Source organism: Myotis lucifugus, unplaced genomic scaffold (assembly GCF_000147115.1).
Source record: "Myotis lucifugus unplaced genomic scaffold, Myoluc2.0 scaffold_4, whole genome shotgun sequence".
In the NCBI taxonomy this organism is placed as follows: domain Eukaryota; kingdom Metazoa; phylum Chordata; class Mammalia; order Chiroptera; family Vespertilionidae; genus Myotis; species Myotis lucifugus.
The window spans coordinates 2,579,268-2,599,188 of record NW_005871052.1 but is presented as its reverse complement, the minus strand read 5'-3'; the positions used below and the strand labels follow the sequence as shown (position 1 = coordinate 2,599,188).

At 34.5% G+C, this 19,921-nt stretch overlaps 1 protein-coding gene and 1 non-coding gene across 2 annotated transcripts in view; both read right to left on the bottom strand.

Moving 5' to 3' along the window:
• Nucleotides 1-19,921, bottom strand: part of HDX (highly divergent homeobox) — a 137,713-nt gene that overhangs the window by 3,585 nt on the left and 114,207 nt on the right. Inside the window, exons 7-9 of the mRNA XM_006082808.3 lie at nt 16,734-16,810; nt 13,543-13,626; nt 8,070-8,192 (exon numbers count right to left, since the gene is read on the bottom strand). Coding sequence (XP_006082870.1) covers nt 8,070-8,192; nt 13,543-13,626; nt 16,734-16,810 — 284 coding nt within the window. The remainder of the gene's footprint in view (nt 1-8,069; nt 8,193-13,542; nt 13,627-16,733; nt 16,811-19,921) is intronic.
• Nucleotides 15,827-15,956, bottom strand: LOC111823070. The gene has a single exon (XR_002826053.1). It is a non-coding gene; the product is annotated as a small nucleolar RNA SNORA11 (small nucleolar RNA).

Sequence of the window (19,921 nt, the reverse complement as noted above, 5' to 3'; positions counted from 1 at the left end):
CATATAAAGATTTTTTAAAAGGGAGAATTGTGAGATGCAAAGACTCTAATCTCTTCCCCTGGAAATTTCTGGGATTGGATTACATGCAATCTTGTCAGTATATAAGGAATACATTTTTGTACTCTTGAGATTCCTTACTGAATAAAAACCTCTGAGATTGCTTCTTAATCAATGGTTACCTTTCTGATAAAGAATCAACATGGGAGTATACAACTCAGAGATAAATTTGGTATCACTTAGTATTTTTTCCTCTTTTCTTCCTTTTAAAAATGTATCTTTATTGACGAAAGTATCACAAATGATCCATTTCCCCCACTTGACCCTCTTTGAGCCTGTACCCATCCTCCCCCCACCCAGGCCTTCACCAAACTATTGTCTGTGTCCAAGGGTTTTGCATATATGAATATAAGTTCTTTGGTTAATCTCTTTCACCCACCCACTCTGAGATTCATCAGTCTGTTTCATGCTTCTATGTCTCTGGATCTACTTTGTTCATCAGTTTATTTTTCTCATTAGATTCCACATGTGAGTGAAATCATGGGATACTTGTCTTTCTCTGACTGCCTTATTTAATTTAGCATAATACTCTCCAGGACCCTCCATGCTGTTGCAAATGGTAAGTTCTTTCTTTTTCACAGCTGTGTAGTATTCCATTGTGTAAATGTACTACTGCTTTTTTATCCACACATCTACTGATGGACACTTGGGCTGTTTCCAGATCTTAGCTATTATAAATTGTGCTGCTATGAAAGTAGGGGTGTATACATCCTTTCTTATTGGAGTTTCAGGTTTCTCAGGATGTATTCCTAGAAGTGGGATCACTGGGTCAAATAGGAGTTCCATATTTAATTTTTTGAGGCAACTCCATACTGTTTTCTGTAGTGGCTGCAACAATGTGCATTTCCACCAGCAGTGTATTACATTTCCCTTTTCTCGACATCCTGGCCATCATTTGTCATTTGTTGATTTGTTGATGATAGCCATTCTGACAGGTGTTAGGTGATATCTCATTGTCATTTTAATTTGCCTCTCTCTGATGACCAGTGACTTTGAGCATTTTTTTCATATGTTTCTTGGCCATTTGTATGTTCACTTTAAAGAAGCGTCTACTTAAGTTCTATGCCCATTTTTGTTTTTTGTTAATCCTCCCCCGAGGGTATGTTTCCATTGATTTTTAGAGAGAGTGGAAGGGAGGGGGAGAGACAGAAAGAGAGAAACAACAATACAAAAGGGACACATCAATTGGTTGCCTCCCATATGGGCCCTGACCAGGGGACAGGGTTAGAACCTGCAACTGAGGTACATGCCTTTGATCTGAAACAAACCCAAATCCCTTCAGTCTGCAGGCCGATGCTCTATCCACTGAGCAAACCAGTTAGGGCAGTCATTTGTCCATTTTTTAATTGTATTGTTTGTCTTCCTTTTGTTAAGTTTTAGTTCTTTATATATTTGTGATATTAATCCCTTATCAGATGTATCATTAGCAAATATGTTCTCCCATACAGTGGGCTCCCTTTTCACTTTGTTGATGGTTTCTTTTGCTGTGCAGAAGGTTTTATTTTGATGTAGTCCCATTTTTTATTTATTCATTTGTTTTCCCTGCCCTAGGAGATGTATTAGCAAACATATTGTTATGAGAGATATCTGAGATTTTGCTGCCTATGGCTTCTTTTGGGATTTTTATAGTTTCATGACTTACACTTAAGTATTGTATGCATTTTGAGTTTACTTTTGTGTATGGTGTAAGTTGGTAGTCAAGTTTCATTTTTTTGCATGTACTTGTCCAATTTTCCCAAAACCATTTATTGAAGAGATTGTCTCTGCTTCATTATATTCTCTTGCCTCCTTTGTTAAATATTAATTGAGAATAATGGCTTGGGTCAATTTTGGGGTTCTCTGTTCTGATACATTGATCTACATGCCTGTTCTTGTGCCAATACCAGACTGTTTTATATACAGTGCCTTTGTAGTATAACTTGATATCTGGTATTATGATTCCTCAAAATTTGTTCTTCTTAAGATAGCTGCAGCTATTTGGGGCCTTTGTTGGTTCCATATACATTTTTTGGAGTATTTGTTCTAGATCTCTGAAATATGACATTGGTATTTTAATAAGGATTGCATTGAATCAATGCATTGCTTTGGGTAGTATGATGTAATTTCTACCAATTCATGAACACTGCTTCCACTTGTTTATATCTTTCTCTATCTCTTTTTTCAACATCCTGTAGTTTTCCAAATAGAGGTCTTTTACGTCCTTGGTTAAATTTATTGATAAGTTTCTTATTTTTTGTTGTTGTTATTATTGTTGCAAGGGTAAATAGGATTGATTTTATAGCTTTTCTTTCGGAGAATTCATTATTGGCATATAAAAATGCCATTTGATTTCTGGGTGTTAATTTTGTATCCTGCTACATTGCCAAATTTCTTTATTAACTCTAATAGTTTTTTGGTGGTGTCTTTAGGGTTTATAAGCACAATATCATGTCATCTGCAAATAACGAGAGTTTTCCTTCCTCCTTTTCATTTTGGATGCCTTTTATGTTTTCTACTTGTCCAATTACTGTGGCTAGCACTTCCAGTAATATCTTGAGTAAGAGTGGTGAAAGCAGACATCCCTGTCTTCTTCCTGTTCTTTGGGGAAATGGTTTTAGTTTTTGCCCATTGAGTATGATGTTGGCCGTTGGTTTGTCATATATGGCCTCATTATGTTGAGGTATGATCCCTCTATTTCCACTTTGCTGAGAGTTTTTATCAAAAATGGGTTCTGGATTTTGTGAAATGTTTTTCATGCTCCTATTGATATGATCATGTGATTTTTGTCTTTTAATTTGTTTATGTGATGTATCACATTTATTGATTTGCAAATATTGTACCAGCCTTGCATCCCCAGAATAAATGCCACTTGGCCATAGTGTATAATTTTTGCAATATATTGCTGGATCCGATTTGTTAATATATTGTTGAGGATTTTAGCATCTATGTTCATCAGGGATATTGGCCTGTAGTTCTCTTTCTTTTTAATACCTTTATCTGGTTTAGGAACTAGGATAATGCTGGCCTCATAAAAAGAGGTTGAAAGTGTTCCTTCCTCTTGGAATATTTGGAATAGTTTAAGGAGGATAGGTGTTAGTTCTTCTTTGAATGTTTGCTAAACTCCCCTGTGAAAGCATCAGGACCAGGGATTTTGTTTTCTGGGAGTATTTCTATTATAGCTTGAATTTCATAAGTACAGGGGGAGTCCATTGTCTCATCACATGTCTGCATGTATCCGATCCTGGGCTCTCTCCGACCTAACAGGTATCAGCTTATTTAGGTTTTCTGATTGTTCCTAATTCAGTTTTAGAAATTGTATTTTTATAGGAATTTGTCAATTTCTTCCAGGTTTTCCAGTTTATTGGTGTAAAGCTGTTTTTAATATTTTCTTATAGTCCTATGTAGTTCGGCAGTGTCAGTTGTTACTTCACCTCTTTGTTTCTTGATGAGTCTGGCTAAAGGTTCATCAGTTTTATTTATCTTTTCGAAGAACCAGCTCTTGGTTTCATTGATCTGGTGTATTTTTGTAGTCTCTATGTCATATATTTCCACTCTGATCTTTACTATTTCCTTCCTTGTAATTACTCTGGGCTTTCTTTATTGTTCTGTATCTAATTCTTTAAATTGTAGGGTTAGAAAGTTTATTAGAAATTGTTCTTTTTTTGAGATATGCCTGTAGTCCTATGAACTTCCCAGTTAGGACTGCTTTTGCTCTTTCCCATAGATTTTGGGTTGTTGTGTGTTCAGTTTCATTTATTTCCATAAAGTTATGTATTTCTTCCTTGGTCTTTTTCATAACCCATTCATTGTTTAATAACATTCTATTTAGCCTCCATATGTTTGCATATTTTGAGTGTTTTTACTGTAGTTGATTTCTAATTTCATGCCATTGTGATCTGAGAAGATGCTTGATATGATTTCATTCTTCTTGAAATTGTAGAGGTTTGTTTTGTGTCCTATCATGTGGTCTATCTTTGAGAATGTCCCATGTGCACTGAGAAGAATGTATATTCTGCAGCTATGGATTGAAATGCTCTGTAAATGTCAATTAAATCCATCAGACCTAGTGTGTCATTTAGAGTTACAGTTTCCCCCTTGTTGACTCTTTTCTGGAAGATCTATCCAGTGAAGTCAGTGTGGTTTTAAAGTCCCCTACGATAAATGTATTGTTGTCAATCTTTACCTTAAAGAGCTCCAGAAGTGTTTGTTATAAATATATTAAGTGTTCTTATATTGGGTGCATATATGTTTACCAGGGTTGTATCCTCTTGTCTGATCAATCCCTTTAGTATTATGTAATGATCTTTACTGTCTCTTGTTATGGCCTTCATTTTGAAGTATATTTTTTTCTGATATGAGTAATTGTACCCCAGCTTTTTTTTTTCATTTTGATTTGCCTGGAAAATTTTTTTTCCCATCACTTCACTCTCATCCTATGTGAGTCTTTTGATCTGAGGAGGGTCTCTTGTAGACAGGATATATTTGGGTTATGTGTTCTTATTCTTTCAGCTTCCCTATGTATTTTTTAATAAATCTTTATTGTTCAGATTATTACAGTTGTTCCTCTTTTTTCCCCCCATAGCTCCCCTCCACGCGGTTCCCACCCCACCCTCTGCCCTTACCCCCCCACTGTCCTCATCCATAGGTGTATGATTTTTGTTCAGTCTCTTCCCGCACCCCCCACATCCCTTTTCCCCCGAGAATTGTCAGTCCAATCCCTTTCTATGCCCCTGAGTATTTTGATTGGAGCCTTTAATCCATTTACATTTAAGGTTATTATTGATAGTTCCTTATTAATTGCAATTTTAATTAAGCCATGCTTCTCTCTAGATATACACAGTTCTTATTATTACAGCAGCCTTTTTAATGTTTCTTGTAATGCTGGTTTGGTGGTAAATTCCTTTAGCCTTTTTTTGGGGGAGGGGAGGAGCTCTTTATTTCACCATCTATTTTGAATGATAGCCTTGCTGGCTGGGTATAGTTGTCTTGTTTTCAGATCTTTGCTTTTTCTTACCTTGTATACTATATGCCATTCCCTTCTGGCCTGTAGAATTTCTGATTAGAAATCAGTAGAAAGCCTTATGGGAGCTCTTTGTAGGTAACAAATTGCTTTTCTCTTGCTGCCTTTAAGATTCACCCTTTTTCTTTATTTTTTAGCATTTAATTATGATGTGTCTGGGCATGGGTCTCTTTGGGGTCTTCTTCCTTGGGACTCTCTGTGCTCCCTGAATTTGTTTGACTTTTTCCTTCATCATGTTAAGGAAGTTTTGTGCTGTTATTTCTTCAAACAGGTTCTCTATCTCTTGTTCTGTTTCTTCACATTCTGGGACTCCTGTAATGCATTTCATGGTGTCCCACAGCTCCCTTAAACTTTCCTCTTTTTTATTTTTTCTATTTCACCATTGCTTTTTATTTATTTTTATCACTATTGCTATTTATTTATTTATTCTTTACTATTTAAAGTATTACATATGTCCCCTTTTCCCCCCATTGTCCTCTCTAAGCCTGCCCCCATACCCCAGCCCCAGTCTTCACCCCTCTCATTGTCTATGTCCATTGGTTATGCTTATATGCATACAAGTTCTTTGTGTTTTCTTTTTGGTTCTCTGATTGAGTGATTTTTATTCTACCCTGTCTTCTAATTTGCTCATCTGATCCTCTGCTTCCTGAAATCTCCTGTTTATTCCTTCTTTATTACTGCTATGTCATTCTTCATTTTTCACTGGTAGTTTTTCATAGTTTCTATACCTTTTCTCATGCTGTTGAACATCCTTGAAATCATCATTCTGAACTCTATATCTGATAAATTTTTCATCTCCATTTCATTATATCTTCTGGAGAATACTTTTCTTCTTTCATTTTGGGCTTTTTTTTTCTTTTTTATCTCCCCATGTTGGCTGACTCTTTGGGTTTGTTTCTAGGTATTAGGTAGATCTGCTACAACTCCTGGTCTTTTTGTAGGGTCTCTATTGCAGGATAATGTCAGAAACTGTTTGTGACTGGGTCTGAATACCCTGTTTGGAGCTATCAGTAATCCACAGCTTTTGGCTCCCAGTGCTGGGGTTGGGTGTGTTCGGACAGGACCAAGATGTGCACCAAGGTCTGCTTTTCCTAGCCCTGGGTCCAGAAGCAGATCAGGCACACTCAAAGCACCCAGAGATCCACCTTTTCCTGCAGGCTGATTGTTATTCTCGGTCTCTTAATGAGACAGGCTGTAGCCCACAGCAAGGTGTAAACTCCACAGGGTGGGGAGAGAGGTTTTCCAACAGAGAGGGGCAACTGCTTCCCCTGCCCGCCCCCCCCCCCCGAGAAAATAGCTGCCTGGATAGTAAAGGTCTGCCTGAGAAAGATGTCCTCTACTGTATGGGGGAATGACTCAGCACAGGAAACCAGGCGACTGCCCTCCAAGCTCTATCTCCAGAAGCCCTAATCCTGGATTCTCCTCACACAGCTTTAGTCCACTCTGCCCTCCTTCTGCAGGAACCCAAGGTGAGTGGCTGCACACAAATTTTTTTTGCATTGGCTCTTTAGAAGGGTGCTTGCATTTCCAGCCATCTCTCCCTGGCAGACAGAAACTTCACTGCTTTTCACAGCTAGATGTCATATGGTCATCTTTCTCAATTCTGGTGCTCTTGGCTGGGTACCCAGCGTTGGGTTTAGACCCCAGAATTCTCAGTGGGATCCTCCCACAGCTGAGATATCCCTCCGGATCTTCAGCTGCTGTCTGTGGGGGCCTGAAAAGCCATCTCATGCTTTTGTACTTTTTACTAGTCTTTATGTGGTCTTCATTTTTCATCCTTGGTTATCGGGGTTCTCTCCAGCTAGTGTTCAGATGATTAATCAGGATGGTTTTTCTATATTTTAGTTGTAACTCTAGTTTGGTCCTGGGAGAGTGTCAGTGTAGCTCCAGTTTAATCTGCCACCATCTTGTAATCCTGTATTTTCTTCCTTAATGAACATAAAATGTTTCTTCTGGAGGCTAGAAGCCCAAGATCAAGGTGAAGGCAGGATTGGTTTCTTCAGAAGCTTGTCTCTCTGGCTTATATATGTCCACCTTCTTGCTGCATCCTCACATGATCTTTCCTCTCAGTGTGTCTAGATCTCCTCTTCTTCTAAAGACCTGGCATCATGACACAGGACTTGAGGTGGGAAAATAATACAAACATGTCCCAAGACTCTTAGCATCAGAAGTATATAGGCAATGGAAGAAAAATAGGTATAAAATGTGTGGGGGTAGAAGCTCATCTGTGGAAATGTCTTACAATTAGCAGACATGTAAATGCACCTTCTGCATGTGAGCCACTCTCATAGCACATTCATGTGTTTACCAAATAGGAAGCACTCACATCCCCAGTATCACATTTAGTATTAAATGGAACATTATAATTCTATGATTTTTGTTAACAAGCTTAATAGTTATAAAATTTCACATAAAATGAGACTGAAATGTCTTTTGAGAAGAATTTGTAAATGAAAATCCACAGCAACAAAAACGACATTAATTTCATCTTTTGGGTAGGGGACTCAAACACTTTAGTTGAATTGGGATAAGTAAATGATGCACTGTGGTCATAAAGAATTTCACAAAGTAATTTAATATTTTTTTAGTAGTGAGCAATGTATTATGAAATATAAGGTACTCAAACATTTGTGAACTCTAGTGTAGGCTAGAAGGCAACTGAAATTCAGAAGAGAAGTAAATGTTTCATGACTTTCATTCACCAAAGATCCCCTAGTATGTGCCTCTCCAATTAAGGTAGCTACCATTACAAACATTTTGAGATTTAAAAAAAATATATTATTATTTTTTAAATTTTCAAATTAACTTGTAATAAAATATGTTAATTAGTATATTGCTTTTCCACTAAAGCAGCACACAAAAATTTGAATATGTAATCTCAAGAAATCTGTGCTGAAAAATGTCATAATTAACAAATACTTCCTTGATGGAAAGCAGGAGTGTAGTATAAAATATATGAAAAACCCAAGCGTTACATGCCATTTACAGCTTACTGTTCTCTTCTGGCACCTACCTGCTGTTGTTTCTTATCCTCAGCTTTCATAGCTAGTATCAGGCTTCTAACAAATGTCTGAAGTTTAAAGTATTTTTGCTTTTGAATCTCTAGCTCATTTTCAATGAATCTGACTTCTTCATTCTAAAGGAGAAAACATCAAATGATATAATTACCCTATGCAAGCTGGGACTGTACATAGCTGCTGCACAATAAAATTATTAAAAACAATCAAATTAGAGAGACAATGAAGAAGATAAAATTTTAGCATAAAGGAATATAAAGCACAGAAGGAAATTGTCCTTTTATTCAAGGGCTGTTTTTTAAGCAAACCACTAACAGAAAACAATTTGGAAGGTCAAAAATCCAATGAAATTAATCCAGTAAGAGGAAAATCAAGAAACAGTTCCCTTATTAGAAAGACTCCTCCTATATTAAACCTAATTAGCATTTGGATTAGGATTAAGAATAGACAGAGTCCAATTAACCCCAAGTAAAACGCAATTGCAGATCCAGTGACACAGAATGTACCATTCACAAAACCAAATACTGAGAACTAGAAAGATTAATATTTCTTTTTTTTCTTTTTTACCAAGGAGAGACTTGAATTATTACTAAAACTGTCTTAAGTAGTTTGCTGAGTCCCCTGTCTTTATGTAAGAGTCCGTTACTCAGAAAATATCTCCAAATAGCACTGTATCCTACTAATTTGAGACCAATGATCTCTTCAATGTTTTTGCTAGTTGTGTGGGACAAAAGCAATAGACTAGGATTTGGGAGGATTTTAGTGCCAAGTTTATTGATAATTGTGTAAACTTGGGAAGGCTATTCTCTGTGACTTTGTTTATTCATTAGTAAAATAAATATAATATTAATACTATTTGGATATTTTAGGTTTGAGGATAAATTTCAAACAAGAAAATGGGCATTAAATGCTCTGAATATATTTAATATTAAAGCTACAGTAATCAAGAAATCAAGAATATGTGGTAATGGCAAAAGGGTAGACATAAAGGTCAGTGGAACAGAACAGAGTGTCCAGAAATACATATGCTGAAAAAGGTAGATATATTTGGTTGATTTTCAAAAGGGGTGCTGAAGTAACTTAATGGACAAAGAAAGGGTACTAGTGCAAAGAACAGTGGTTGAACAATTGTAAATGTATATTTTAAAAAAGATATCAACCCTGACCTCACATAATAAACAAAATTTAATAATAAATGAATTATATACTGAAAAGTAAATCCAAAAACTCTAAAACTAGATTTAAAAAAAGAAGATAAAATCTTTGTGTCCTTGTGTTAGACAAAGATTCCTCAAGGGGACACAAAAAGCATGAAACCTAAAAGAAAGACTTCATCAAAGTTTTAAAAAGAGTTTGACCTTCAAAAAATAATGTTAATAATATAAAAATACAAGCTACATATTTGTAAATCAAATATCTGTTAAGGACCTGCATTCAGAACACATAAAGAACTCTTGCAACACAATTATAAGACCAGAAACAAATGAAGAGCAGGCAAAGTCTTTGAACACATACTTTACCAAAGAAGATATGTGAATGACCAATAAACACATTAAAGTACTTAATATCATTTGTCATTAAAGAAATGAAAATTAAATCTGATATGAGTTTGTACTACTAACATACTACAAAGGCTAAAGTTAAAGAGACTGACAATAGTACATGCTGATAGCAATGTGGAACAATTAGAGGTCTCATACATTGCTAGTATGAGTGTAAAAGGATACATCCACTTTGAAAAATGTTTTGGCAGTTTCTTATAAAATTAAATCTACTCTTTCCTATCATCTCACTCAACAATCCTACACTTACCCAAATGAAATAAAAACACATGTCCACAAAAGACATACATAAATATTCATAGCAGCTTTATTCACAATAGCCAAATACTAGAAACAACACAAGTGATCATCAGTAGATGAATAAACAGATTGTACGCATGGTTACATGATTGTGCCCATTTGTCAAAACTTATATAACTGTATAAGGAAGTGAATTTTATTTTATGAAAATTAAAAAAAAATGATTAAAAATAAAAAAAATAAATTTTTAGCCAGCCTCTTTGCCAAAGCACATGGAAATGATCTATAAGTATTCTTTGCAGCTGGAGAATGTGTTTCAAAATACACAGCAAGACCTTTAACAGCATTTTTTCAGAAGTTTCATAAAATACATTAAAATAAGTTAATTCTATGGGCATTTTAATTTTTTAATATATATATTTTTTATTGATTTCAGAAAGGAAGGAAGAGGGAGAGAGAGATAGAAACATCAATGATGAGAGAGAATCATTGATCGGCTGTCTCCTGCACGCGCCCTACTGGGGGTCGAGCCCACAACCTGGACATGTGCCCTGACTGGGAATTGAACTGTGACCTCCTGATTCATAGGTCAGTGCTCAATCACTGAGCCACACTAGCCGGGCTGGGCATTCTTATTGTTTCAGATGAAGAGACACAGTTGTATTAATCACATTCAATATATGAACATGTTTATTACATCAATTTCATCAGCTCAGTTTAGAACTTATTTTACTTAGTAAAACTGCTTCCTTTTCAGACCATTTAATATCAAGTTAATCATCTGCAAATGGTGATTCAAGTTAAATTCCTTATCCAAAGGCACTCTACAGCAATCAAATTTACAAGCATTAAAATATAGTTCAACATGCTCCTGTCATAATACATTTGATTAATTCTAAATTTTGGGGTTTTTAGTATTCATTGTCAGAACTATAGTATGAGTAAAGTGCTGACCAGGAAGTCTTTTTGAATACAGGAGATATCTATCATCATTATCTTAGTGTCTCCAATGAATATACAGTCCTTTTAAGCAGCATTTATAGTCCATTAAAAAATTAAAAACAGTAATTCACATTTGCAAAAGTCATGAAACATCTATTGATATGCAGATCTCTAATTTCTAATGTGAACATTGCTCTTCCTCAGTATTTATGCAATGTTTGATAAACATAAACAACTTTAAGATAATATTGCAGAAATTTTTTCTTAGAGCTGCATTTTGCAAGTCTATTAAACACTTCCAAGACTAGAAGCAGTAATGTATGCATACTTTAGAGATTTTCTTAAGTAAATGGAGTGTTTGTGAGAAGAACTAGTAAGGTAACATCAGCCACTGACTTCCAGAAAACAATATCTAGCTCATTTGTATCATTAAAATCTTCTCTACATTCCAGTAAAGTTTGTCAATTCTTCTCCAAGATGATTGTAGGGAACATTCAAGGTGTTATTTTATGATATAGTACTCATGCCTCAGGGATCACTAATTTGTCTCATAAGCATTTGGGTTAGTTAGAACTCCTAGCAATATGGATTTTTAGGAATATATTTCAATCAGAAACTCCAGTACACCCAAACTGAGCACTAATGGTTACACAGTAACAATTATCAAATGCACATCAGAAATATTCATTCATTCTGCTGCAATGAATCCCAAGAATAATGGGAGACTGTTTAATTTAGTGTAGGAAAAAGTTATTACGATCCAGCTTCTTGTCTTAATTGACTTCATAGAAACGAGTACTTGCATAATAGTATTAAAAATATTTCCAAGGATACTTTAATGTATTCACTCACTCAGGAACTAGTTACTGGACACCTATGTGCTAAGCACTAGACCAGATAACACATAGATAAATACATCTCTTCTTTCAGGAAGCTTTTAAAAGGAATTATACTTAAGATACCTACAAAGTGATTTTGATTCCAAAACAAGAAGTACTAACGTATATGCAAACACAATGCAAATATGCTCTGAAGAAAGATTAAATTTCCAAACTGATGAGGCTGTTTTAAATCAACATCCTGAAATCAGCGATGAGAACTGTTACATGAGGTTTCACTTACCCTTACTTTAAGGTAACAAATTCACAGATGAAGTGAACTGAAATCTTTTTAATATTGATTATAAAAATATATGTTTCTATACAGGGGCTGATGTTTGAGAGTTAAAGAAGTTTATGTAGGATCGTGATGTGTTATAAAAGTTATCCTTAATAGGGTAGTGAACGGCCCCTTGTTCCCACAGCATTTACCACAATGGGAAACCCTGGATCATTAAATGTCTTTTAGAGTTCAATGAAAATGTTAAATAAGATTTCTGGACTGGACACACTGCCTTGCCCTGGCCTTTAGCTCCAAAATTTCTCAAGTCTGTTGGAAGGAACACCAGAGGGGAAAGGTCCTAGAAAGAATCCTCAGAGTTCTGGACACAACCCTATCTGAACTGCTTGAAAGTGTTAAGAGGAGCACACTTAACAGCTGTGCAAACCAGTCATCTTTCTGTAGTTTCCATAACCCGTGCCAAGCAGTGGCTTGCAGAGCCATTTTAATCCTGTTCCGGGTATTTAGAAATATATGATCATGTAGGAGAGATTAGAATGCTCTCTAGTACTTCAGAACTGAAAACTTTATAACTTTGTTAGTTGGAGATACAGTTTAAATACAGGATTGTATTGTGCTTTTTGACCACTTAGAAAACAAATTTCAAAAGATAATTTCCTTCTGTGTTTACACTATTTAATATTTTAAAATCTGACATGTTATGCACATTTGGAAAACAAAATCTGTTGAATGACATAACTTTGAATTATAGTAAAAGTGAAAAAAATTTGAGAAAATGACAGCTGTTGTCTTTTTCTGATTAGAGTTATGTTATTTTCTGTTAATATCTAAGTACTTGTCTCTGTTTTGAACTCTTATAATATTTCAATAAAAGAATTTTGTGTATGGAAAAATTATTGTGTGACCAAAATTTCAGAAGACCCCAAAGTTAACTTGTAAGATGTGATACTGATTAACAAAGGGAAAACAATTATACATATATGCAGAAAATGTATAAACATATGGACTGATAGCTTAATTCAAAATTGAATAAAAAAATTGTGTATGCCATGCTGTCAAAATAAGTGTATGCCATGCTGTCAAAATAAGTCTCAATTTAGTAACAAGTGATATTCAGAAAGGGTAATTTCTATTTATATTCATTTGGTATTCCATTAGGGATTGTTTTTAAACTTCTCCTAAAACAGATATACTATTGTATGTTTTAAAAATGGTCTTCAGAAGTTATAATTTAAGATGAAATTAGCAAAGGAAAAATCTGGAAAAAATCCCTTTTATTACCACTTAAAAATGAACATTAAGTTTAAAAAAAGCATTGCCATAAATTTCACATTAATCATCACTATGCACAGCATCATCTTGTACCTCATCAATACCTACTCCTATTGAGAAAACCCTGTGCTTATAACTATAACCACTGAGCCAGCCAGTATTAATTAAAATGACCTGCACCCTGACTGATATCGAAGTTATCTGAGTCGATGTGGAGCCCCAGCATGTTTAACTTATCAAGTGGAAGTGAAATAGACCAATACATAAGTACTGTAGAAGTCTGCCTCATCTAGTACCTTCTCTTAATGAATTCACAATTTGAAATTACTTTTACCTTATAATCCAAGAAAGAATTCACTTGTTCTACTTCAGAATTACTTATCATGTCACTTTCTTCATCGTCAATAATTTCTATTTTCTGTAACACAGGTAGAGAAGTTTTCATAAATATAGATTTTATCATCATCACTACACTCAACAATGTATAGAGTGTATACATTCAATGTTCAGCTGTAGCTAAGGGATTATCTAGTCTAGGATATCCGGAATAAACACAGGTCGTCTAGTGTTAACACCCAGTGTTGAGTCTAAGCCCCTTCCCTCGATCTTCAATTGATTACTGCTTAGTAAATAGAAAATTACTGAAGGGAGGATAAGGGGGAAATTTTTAATAGTGTCAACAATAAATAAATTTAATTTAATTTAAAAAGAAATTACATACTATTTAAAATAGGAAAACAAAACAAAACAAAGAAACAAACAAAGAAAAAAACACCTTTCACAATATCCCTTAAAAAACAGGCATTCAAATTCTGCTTAAATAGTGCCCTCCAGTGACAGGGAAGTGTTTTCCTATAAGGGTAGTGTATCTAAAGGTAACCATACTTAATTGGTTTAAATATTTTTTAAGTCCTCACACATCTCTGCAATTTCTAATGTAAAATTTCAACATAAAACATGAATTGCAAAGTCAAATACATTTTTTTAACAATTCACTTATTTACTTCACTCCATTAGCTAGAAAATTGAAAGCAGACATGTATGATGTAATGATCAAAATAGCATGGTTATGTGTTTCCTTCACTGGACAGTAAGAAGGAAGAGTGAGAGAGATGCTAAACTGCCCTTAGTTTTAGAGTTAAGGGACAGAATAGTTTGTACAGTATCTTGTACACAGAAGGCACTCATTAAATATCTGTCAAAAGAATAAATAAAACAACTTAGCACTAATGAAAAGAATGATCAATAAGCTTCAACCTTGGGGCAAGGCAAGTTCTCTAATCCTGGAACATTTTTCCAAAAGCAAAACCAAAACATAAAACCAGCTCTAATTTTTACTTTTGCATATGAAAAACAGAGTTAAGGAAAAACAATTTTAAATGTTTAAGCCCAGCCAACCCAAAAGAAACTTTTAACAGAAAAAAGTTAAGCTAGAATTAGTCACTGGGCAGTCTTTTTAGAAGGAGCACATTAATAGCAACATATTGTAGGCAGAATTTGAAAACAAGTTCCTACCCAGCAATATATATATATATATATATATATATATATATATATATATATATATATGATTAAAAGTCACAAACAATCTTGGAATGATCATATTTGACATATTTTCTATGAGAGTACAATACCATAACACGGGTTGTGACCTGTAGGCTTCTGAGTCAGGAGGACAACTGCAATTAAATTGCTTTCTACCACTGCCTGGAGATGAATCTAATGTTTTGTTTTCGATTATAATCACTATAAACTCAGGACTTAATCCTGTCAGCTCTCAGCAGACCTCTGATTTGATCATTTTTATGTTATTTTTAAGATTCTCAATATATTTCGATTGGTTCTGGAATTAAGTAGCTAAGTAATCTAGGGAGGAAGGCACCAAAGGCCACTGTATAGATTTGTGCATATAAATAGATCTTATATGTCTTTGTGACTTGGTATGCATGAATAATTGGGGACACTCCAAAGCTACAGGCAGAGCATATCAACCTTTGAAAGTCTGGACTTTTGTCTCTGAAAATCAATTGCTCTTGAAAAATTAAGTGCCTAAGTGACTGTGGGTCACCCCATGCCATTTCTTTATTCATTATCTTCAAATGTCTGCTGCAGGGGAGATCCAGTTCAGAGAAATTCAGGCTAAAATGAGTATGTCTTTAGGGGAAAAGAGGTTCAATATGTAACTTGTATAATGTAACTCAAATCTGGAGCAGAGAAGATTATTACTTGGTGGGATTTAAGAATACTAGCACAATTAATAATCGTGGGAAACAATTATAACTACCTATATAATAAAAACATGATTCTGTCTCAAAATAAAAACTTGTTTTCCTATGCTCCCATTGAATGTATTGTTAGAAGAGTCAAACATCAACTTAAGTCAGTACTAAAATCAACAAAATGCAATGCTAAACAATATTGTGCATGTAGAAAACACATATAATGTTGATGTTTAATAAAAAAGAACAAAACTGTATCTTATGTGCTTAACTTTTATTAAGGAGATGTGGCAGGATTACAGTGTTTGATAAACAATGTTTGTAATTAAAGCCAGGGTAAATCTTGAAGTTACAGTCATTTTGTAACAGAAAAATCCATTATAGGGACCATTTTTTTTCACATGTAGGGTGCTTATTCATAGTAAGGCCACAGGTTTTGTTCTCCTTGTCACAATGACCCCAAATTCCTGTTGACTCTGTTGTGAACCAAAGAACCATTTCCTCAGGCCCTCTGCTCTGAGCATGCCCCATAGGGGCGATTTTTAAAAAGTTGCAGTTAGGCACAAAACACTTATTCAAAAGCAAAAGCAAAGCACAATGACATTTGCCTTTATGTCTGACTTTAATACCATCTTAATATCTGTATTACTTGAAAGACTCAGAATATAAACAGACATTGCTAAAACAGCTCCTTAGAGGACAGCTCTATATACCAATAATGCTTATATTTGTACAAAACCCAGTTTAATCCACACATAGCTTGTCTCTGCCTGCTATTCAATTGCTTAATACTGTTTTTCCTCCATCGATGCATTTTTTAAGCTAACTAACAGAATCCAATTAAGTAGAAAGAAGAAAAGATTCCAAGCACACTATATAAGATAGATATGGTCTGACCTTGGAGTAAGGAATCCTTGGATACAAGTCCCAGAATCAACAAAGGCTTCCTTCATAATCTCAGGCTAAACTCTATTTTAATTCTGCCGCCTATGAAATGAGAAGAAATCTGGTTTTTGCTAAATGTGTTGAAGAAAATAACTTGTTATGTATAAAATGTCCTATGTGTAGTAAGCATTAGATTTTTATATTTATAATCTCTTAAATTGAAAAATCTCGGGTTAAATTGACAGTGCTTTAAATTTCATTTATTAAACTGTCAAAGACATAGAATTCCCTGGTAACAGTTCTGTTTTAGTTTGTAAAGTGGAGCTAGACTTTATTCTGAAAATACTAATATCTTCACCAACTAGGAGCATATCCTTGAAATCCATCATGTAATGAGAAAATAATTTCAAAATGTACATACCACATTATCTTCGGATACTGCATGGTGGTCCTCCTCCTTATCAGCCCTTGTCTCATTAGGAACAACTTCATTGGACTCTTCCATAGACAAAAAGGCCATGATTTCATTTTAGATTCCTCAAAACTTTATTGAGAATGCTTTAGTCAAGATCAATTAAATAATCTATTTTAAAAGACACATATGGCAAATTCACTTCATATATGCTTTGTTGAGCCACTCTACTTCTTAAATGTGAATAGGTAAAAATACAAAGATGGTCACCATTGTGTTATTTATAACTGAAAAAAATGGAAGCAACCTATAGGCTTAACCATGAGAATTGGAGAAGTCATTTTGGGCCTATCCCTACAATAAAAGCAATGAAGCTACTGAAAATGAAGTAGAAAAATAGTTGACAATTAATAAAATATTCATGATATATTGGAAAGTGACTAAATGAAAGTGACAAAATCTACTATGTAAGTACACTAAAAAATGTGTACATATTCCTGGAGAAAGAAAACTAACACTATTTACATAAAACATTGCCATTATTATTTCTGGATAAAATTACAGGCAATTTTTATTTTTCTTCCTTTTGTCTAATTTTACTTATTTTCTTCCATTTGCTCTTTCATAATTAAACATTTTTAAATGAACATGCATTACTCATTGCAATAAGAGAAAAGTGATACTTTTTAAATACATGATATGATATAAAGCTATAAATATAGCATGTTTCCAATTTTTTTTAAAAAGCAGGTGTTTGTGAATGCACACACACACACACACACACTATTGTACATATGTAGAGAAAACACTGTCAAAAACTTCCCCCACCTCCATTTTTAAAATGATTATCACTAGGGGTAGGGTTATTTCCAAAATTCTTATTGTATTTTCCAATGTTTTCTATAATGAAAATATATTCCTTTTATGATCAAAATTCAGTATTTTAAAAAAATGAGAAATAAAAGAAAAATTAATCCAGAGAAACCAGTCTACTAAAAGGTTCTCTGTGTTGAGGTAGAGGAAGTGGTTCGTTCACAGCATAGGATATCTACAATGTAACCGCCTGTTTTAGATTACCCCTAGCTCTACTTCTTAGGAAAACAGGAAAACAATGTTTCTCTCTGTTCTTCCTGCACAGCCATATTATGGAGATTATTTGCATAAATACTAGTGGAAGTCTTTAGCCCCTTGGTGACCGACATTTTATTTCGCCATATAATGCAGAACAAAAATATTTATCAGCCCTTGAGGTTTTTCCAAACCCATTACTTTCCATGGAAATACATATAGGTGTGCTCTGTATGAACATGGGGATGATTAGGAGGAAAACAAGGTTGATCTAGGAACTCGCGTATGAATACATAGATAATTAGTGTTTAAGCATCCAGGGAAATTTTACTGGAGTTTTAATGCAAAGTTCAATTTATTTTTTTAAATATATTTTTATTGAGTTTAAAGAGAGGTTTAGGGTTGGAGAGAGAAATAGAAACATCAATGAAAGAGAAACATTGATTGGCTGCCTCCTGTATGCCCTCTACTGGGGATTCAGCCCTCAACCCGCTGACAGGAATCCTGGTTCATGGGCTGATGCTCAACCACTTAGCCACACCTGCTGGGCTATTTCTAAAAAATAAAATAATGGTTCCTAGACAGAAGAAGCTATTGTCTATTTGTTATTTAGAGATTTCAAATCACAGGCTTTTCAATTTCTACATAATCGGCAACTAAATGAAATGAAGGGAAGGAAAATTGTCATCAAGTTTAGTTTCATAGCTGGTATTAGTCCTGGAACCCTCAGAATGGGGGTTATTTTGTTCATCAACAACGTCATTACTGGAATCACTTGCTCATAATTTTGTACACAGCTCTGCTTTACCAGAAACATGCTCATTCATGGTTAATTATAAGATGTAAACAAAAACTGTTTTGAGGATCCCTAAAATAAAAAGCTGTGAAGTGATACAGCTGTATAAGGCATGTTTTCTTTAACTTACAGATAGCTTCTACGTTAGTGAAAGCTTGAAAGTTAAACATTGCCAATGTTTCTGGTTATTGCCCCCAAAATCAGCCTTGCCGATTGGAAACTAAACAAGTAAGTGGGATTATTAATCAGTGAAAACTCTAGAGAGCATTCTACGTGGTGTCCATAGTAACTATATGCAGATTTATTTTTCATGTGCACACCCACATAATAGATAAAGCTAAAAAAAGTTTCATTATGAAATTTAACATTATAGATATTCATTTTCCCATACTTTAAACAATTTGCTTCTCAAAGTAGTAGAAATCTTGAAAATTGCTCAACCATAAATATATTTGGTGGACACAGAACTTGTAATTAAGAAACTGAGTCATCTATTACTTCTGTAACATTTGCAGTTAGGTGAGGGATAAAGTCAGGTAGCTAGGATTTTTATTGTTGTTGTTGTTGTTTGTTTGTTTTTAATCAATATCAACCACAACTTCTCTTTCCTCCATACAGGAAAAGAAAATGGAATAAGTGAAGGAGAGGTAAAAGGTTAGAGGTAAGTCAGAAGTTCTTTATCAGGGAAGTACCTATTCTATCAGAAGCAAAATAATGAAATTGAAACTGCTGAAAGATCAACAGCACCTTTTGGTGACTTTGGCTAAACCTGCCTTTTACTGTATTTTGAAAATGATCCTTGTTTTTGCTTGTAGAAATTTTTTCTAGAAACTTTTTTTCATCCTCACCTGAGGATATTTTTATTGATATTGAGAGAGAGAGAGAGAGAGAGAGAGAGAGAGAGAGAGAGAGAGAGATGAGAGAGAAACATCCATAAATTGCCTCCTGTAAGCACCCCAATTAGGTATCAAACCTGAAACCTAGGAATGTGACCCAACCAGGAATGACACTCCAACCAACTGGGCCACCCGGCCAGGGCTTTTAGTGTGATTTTAAATTGATTTTAACAGGCAAAATGTAAGACCTGATTTAAAAACACTTTTCTTCTTGAACATTTGGAAGACTATCAATGGCCATATTATAAAGGACCCTGAATTTCAAGTTGTTACATTTTTTAAATCGTATGGTCAGGTACTCTTTATTCTGTCTCTCTATAACTATAATGTCATGCAGTTAATGAAAATCTCAAAGTAAACAAAAAATTAACTACATTTTCATAGCTGGAAGATAATATGTTTAGTGTATTTTAAAGGTATGATGTTAGTCTAGGCCA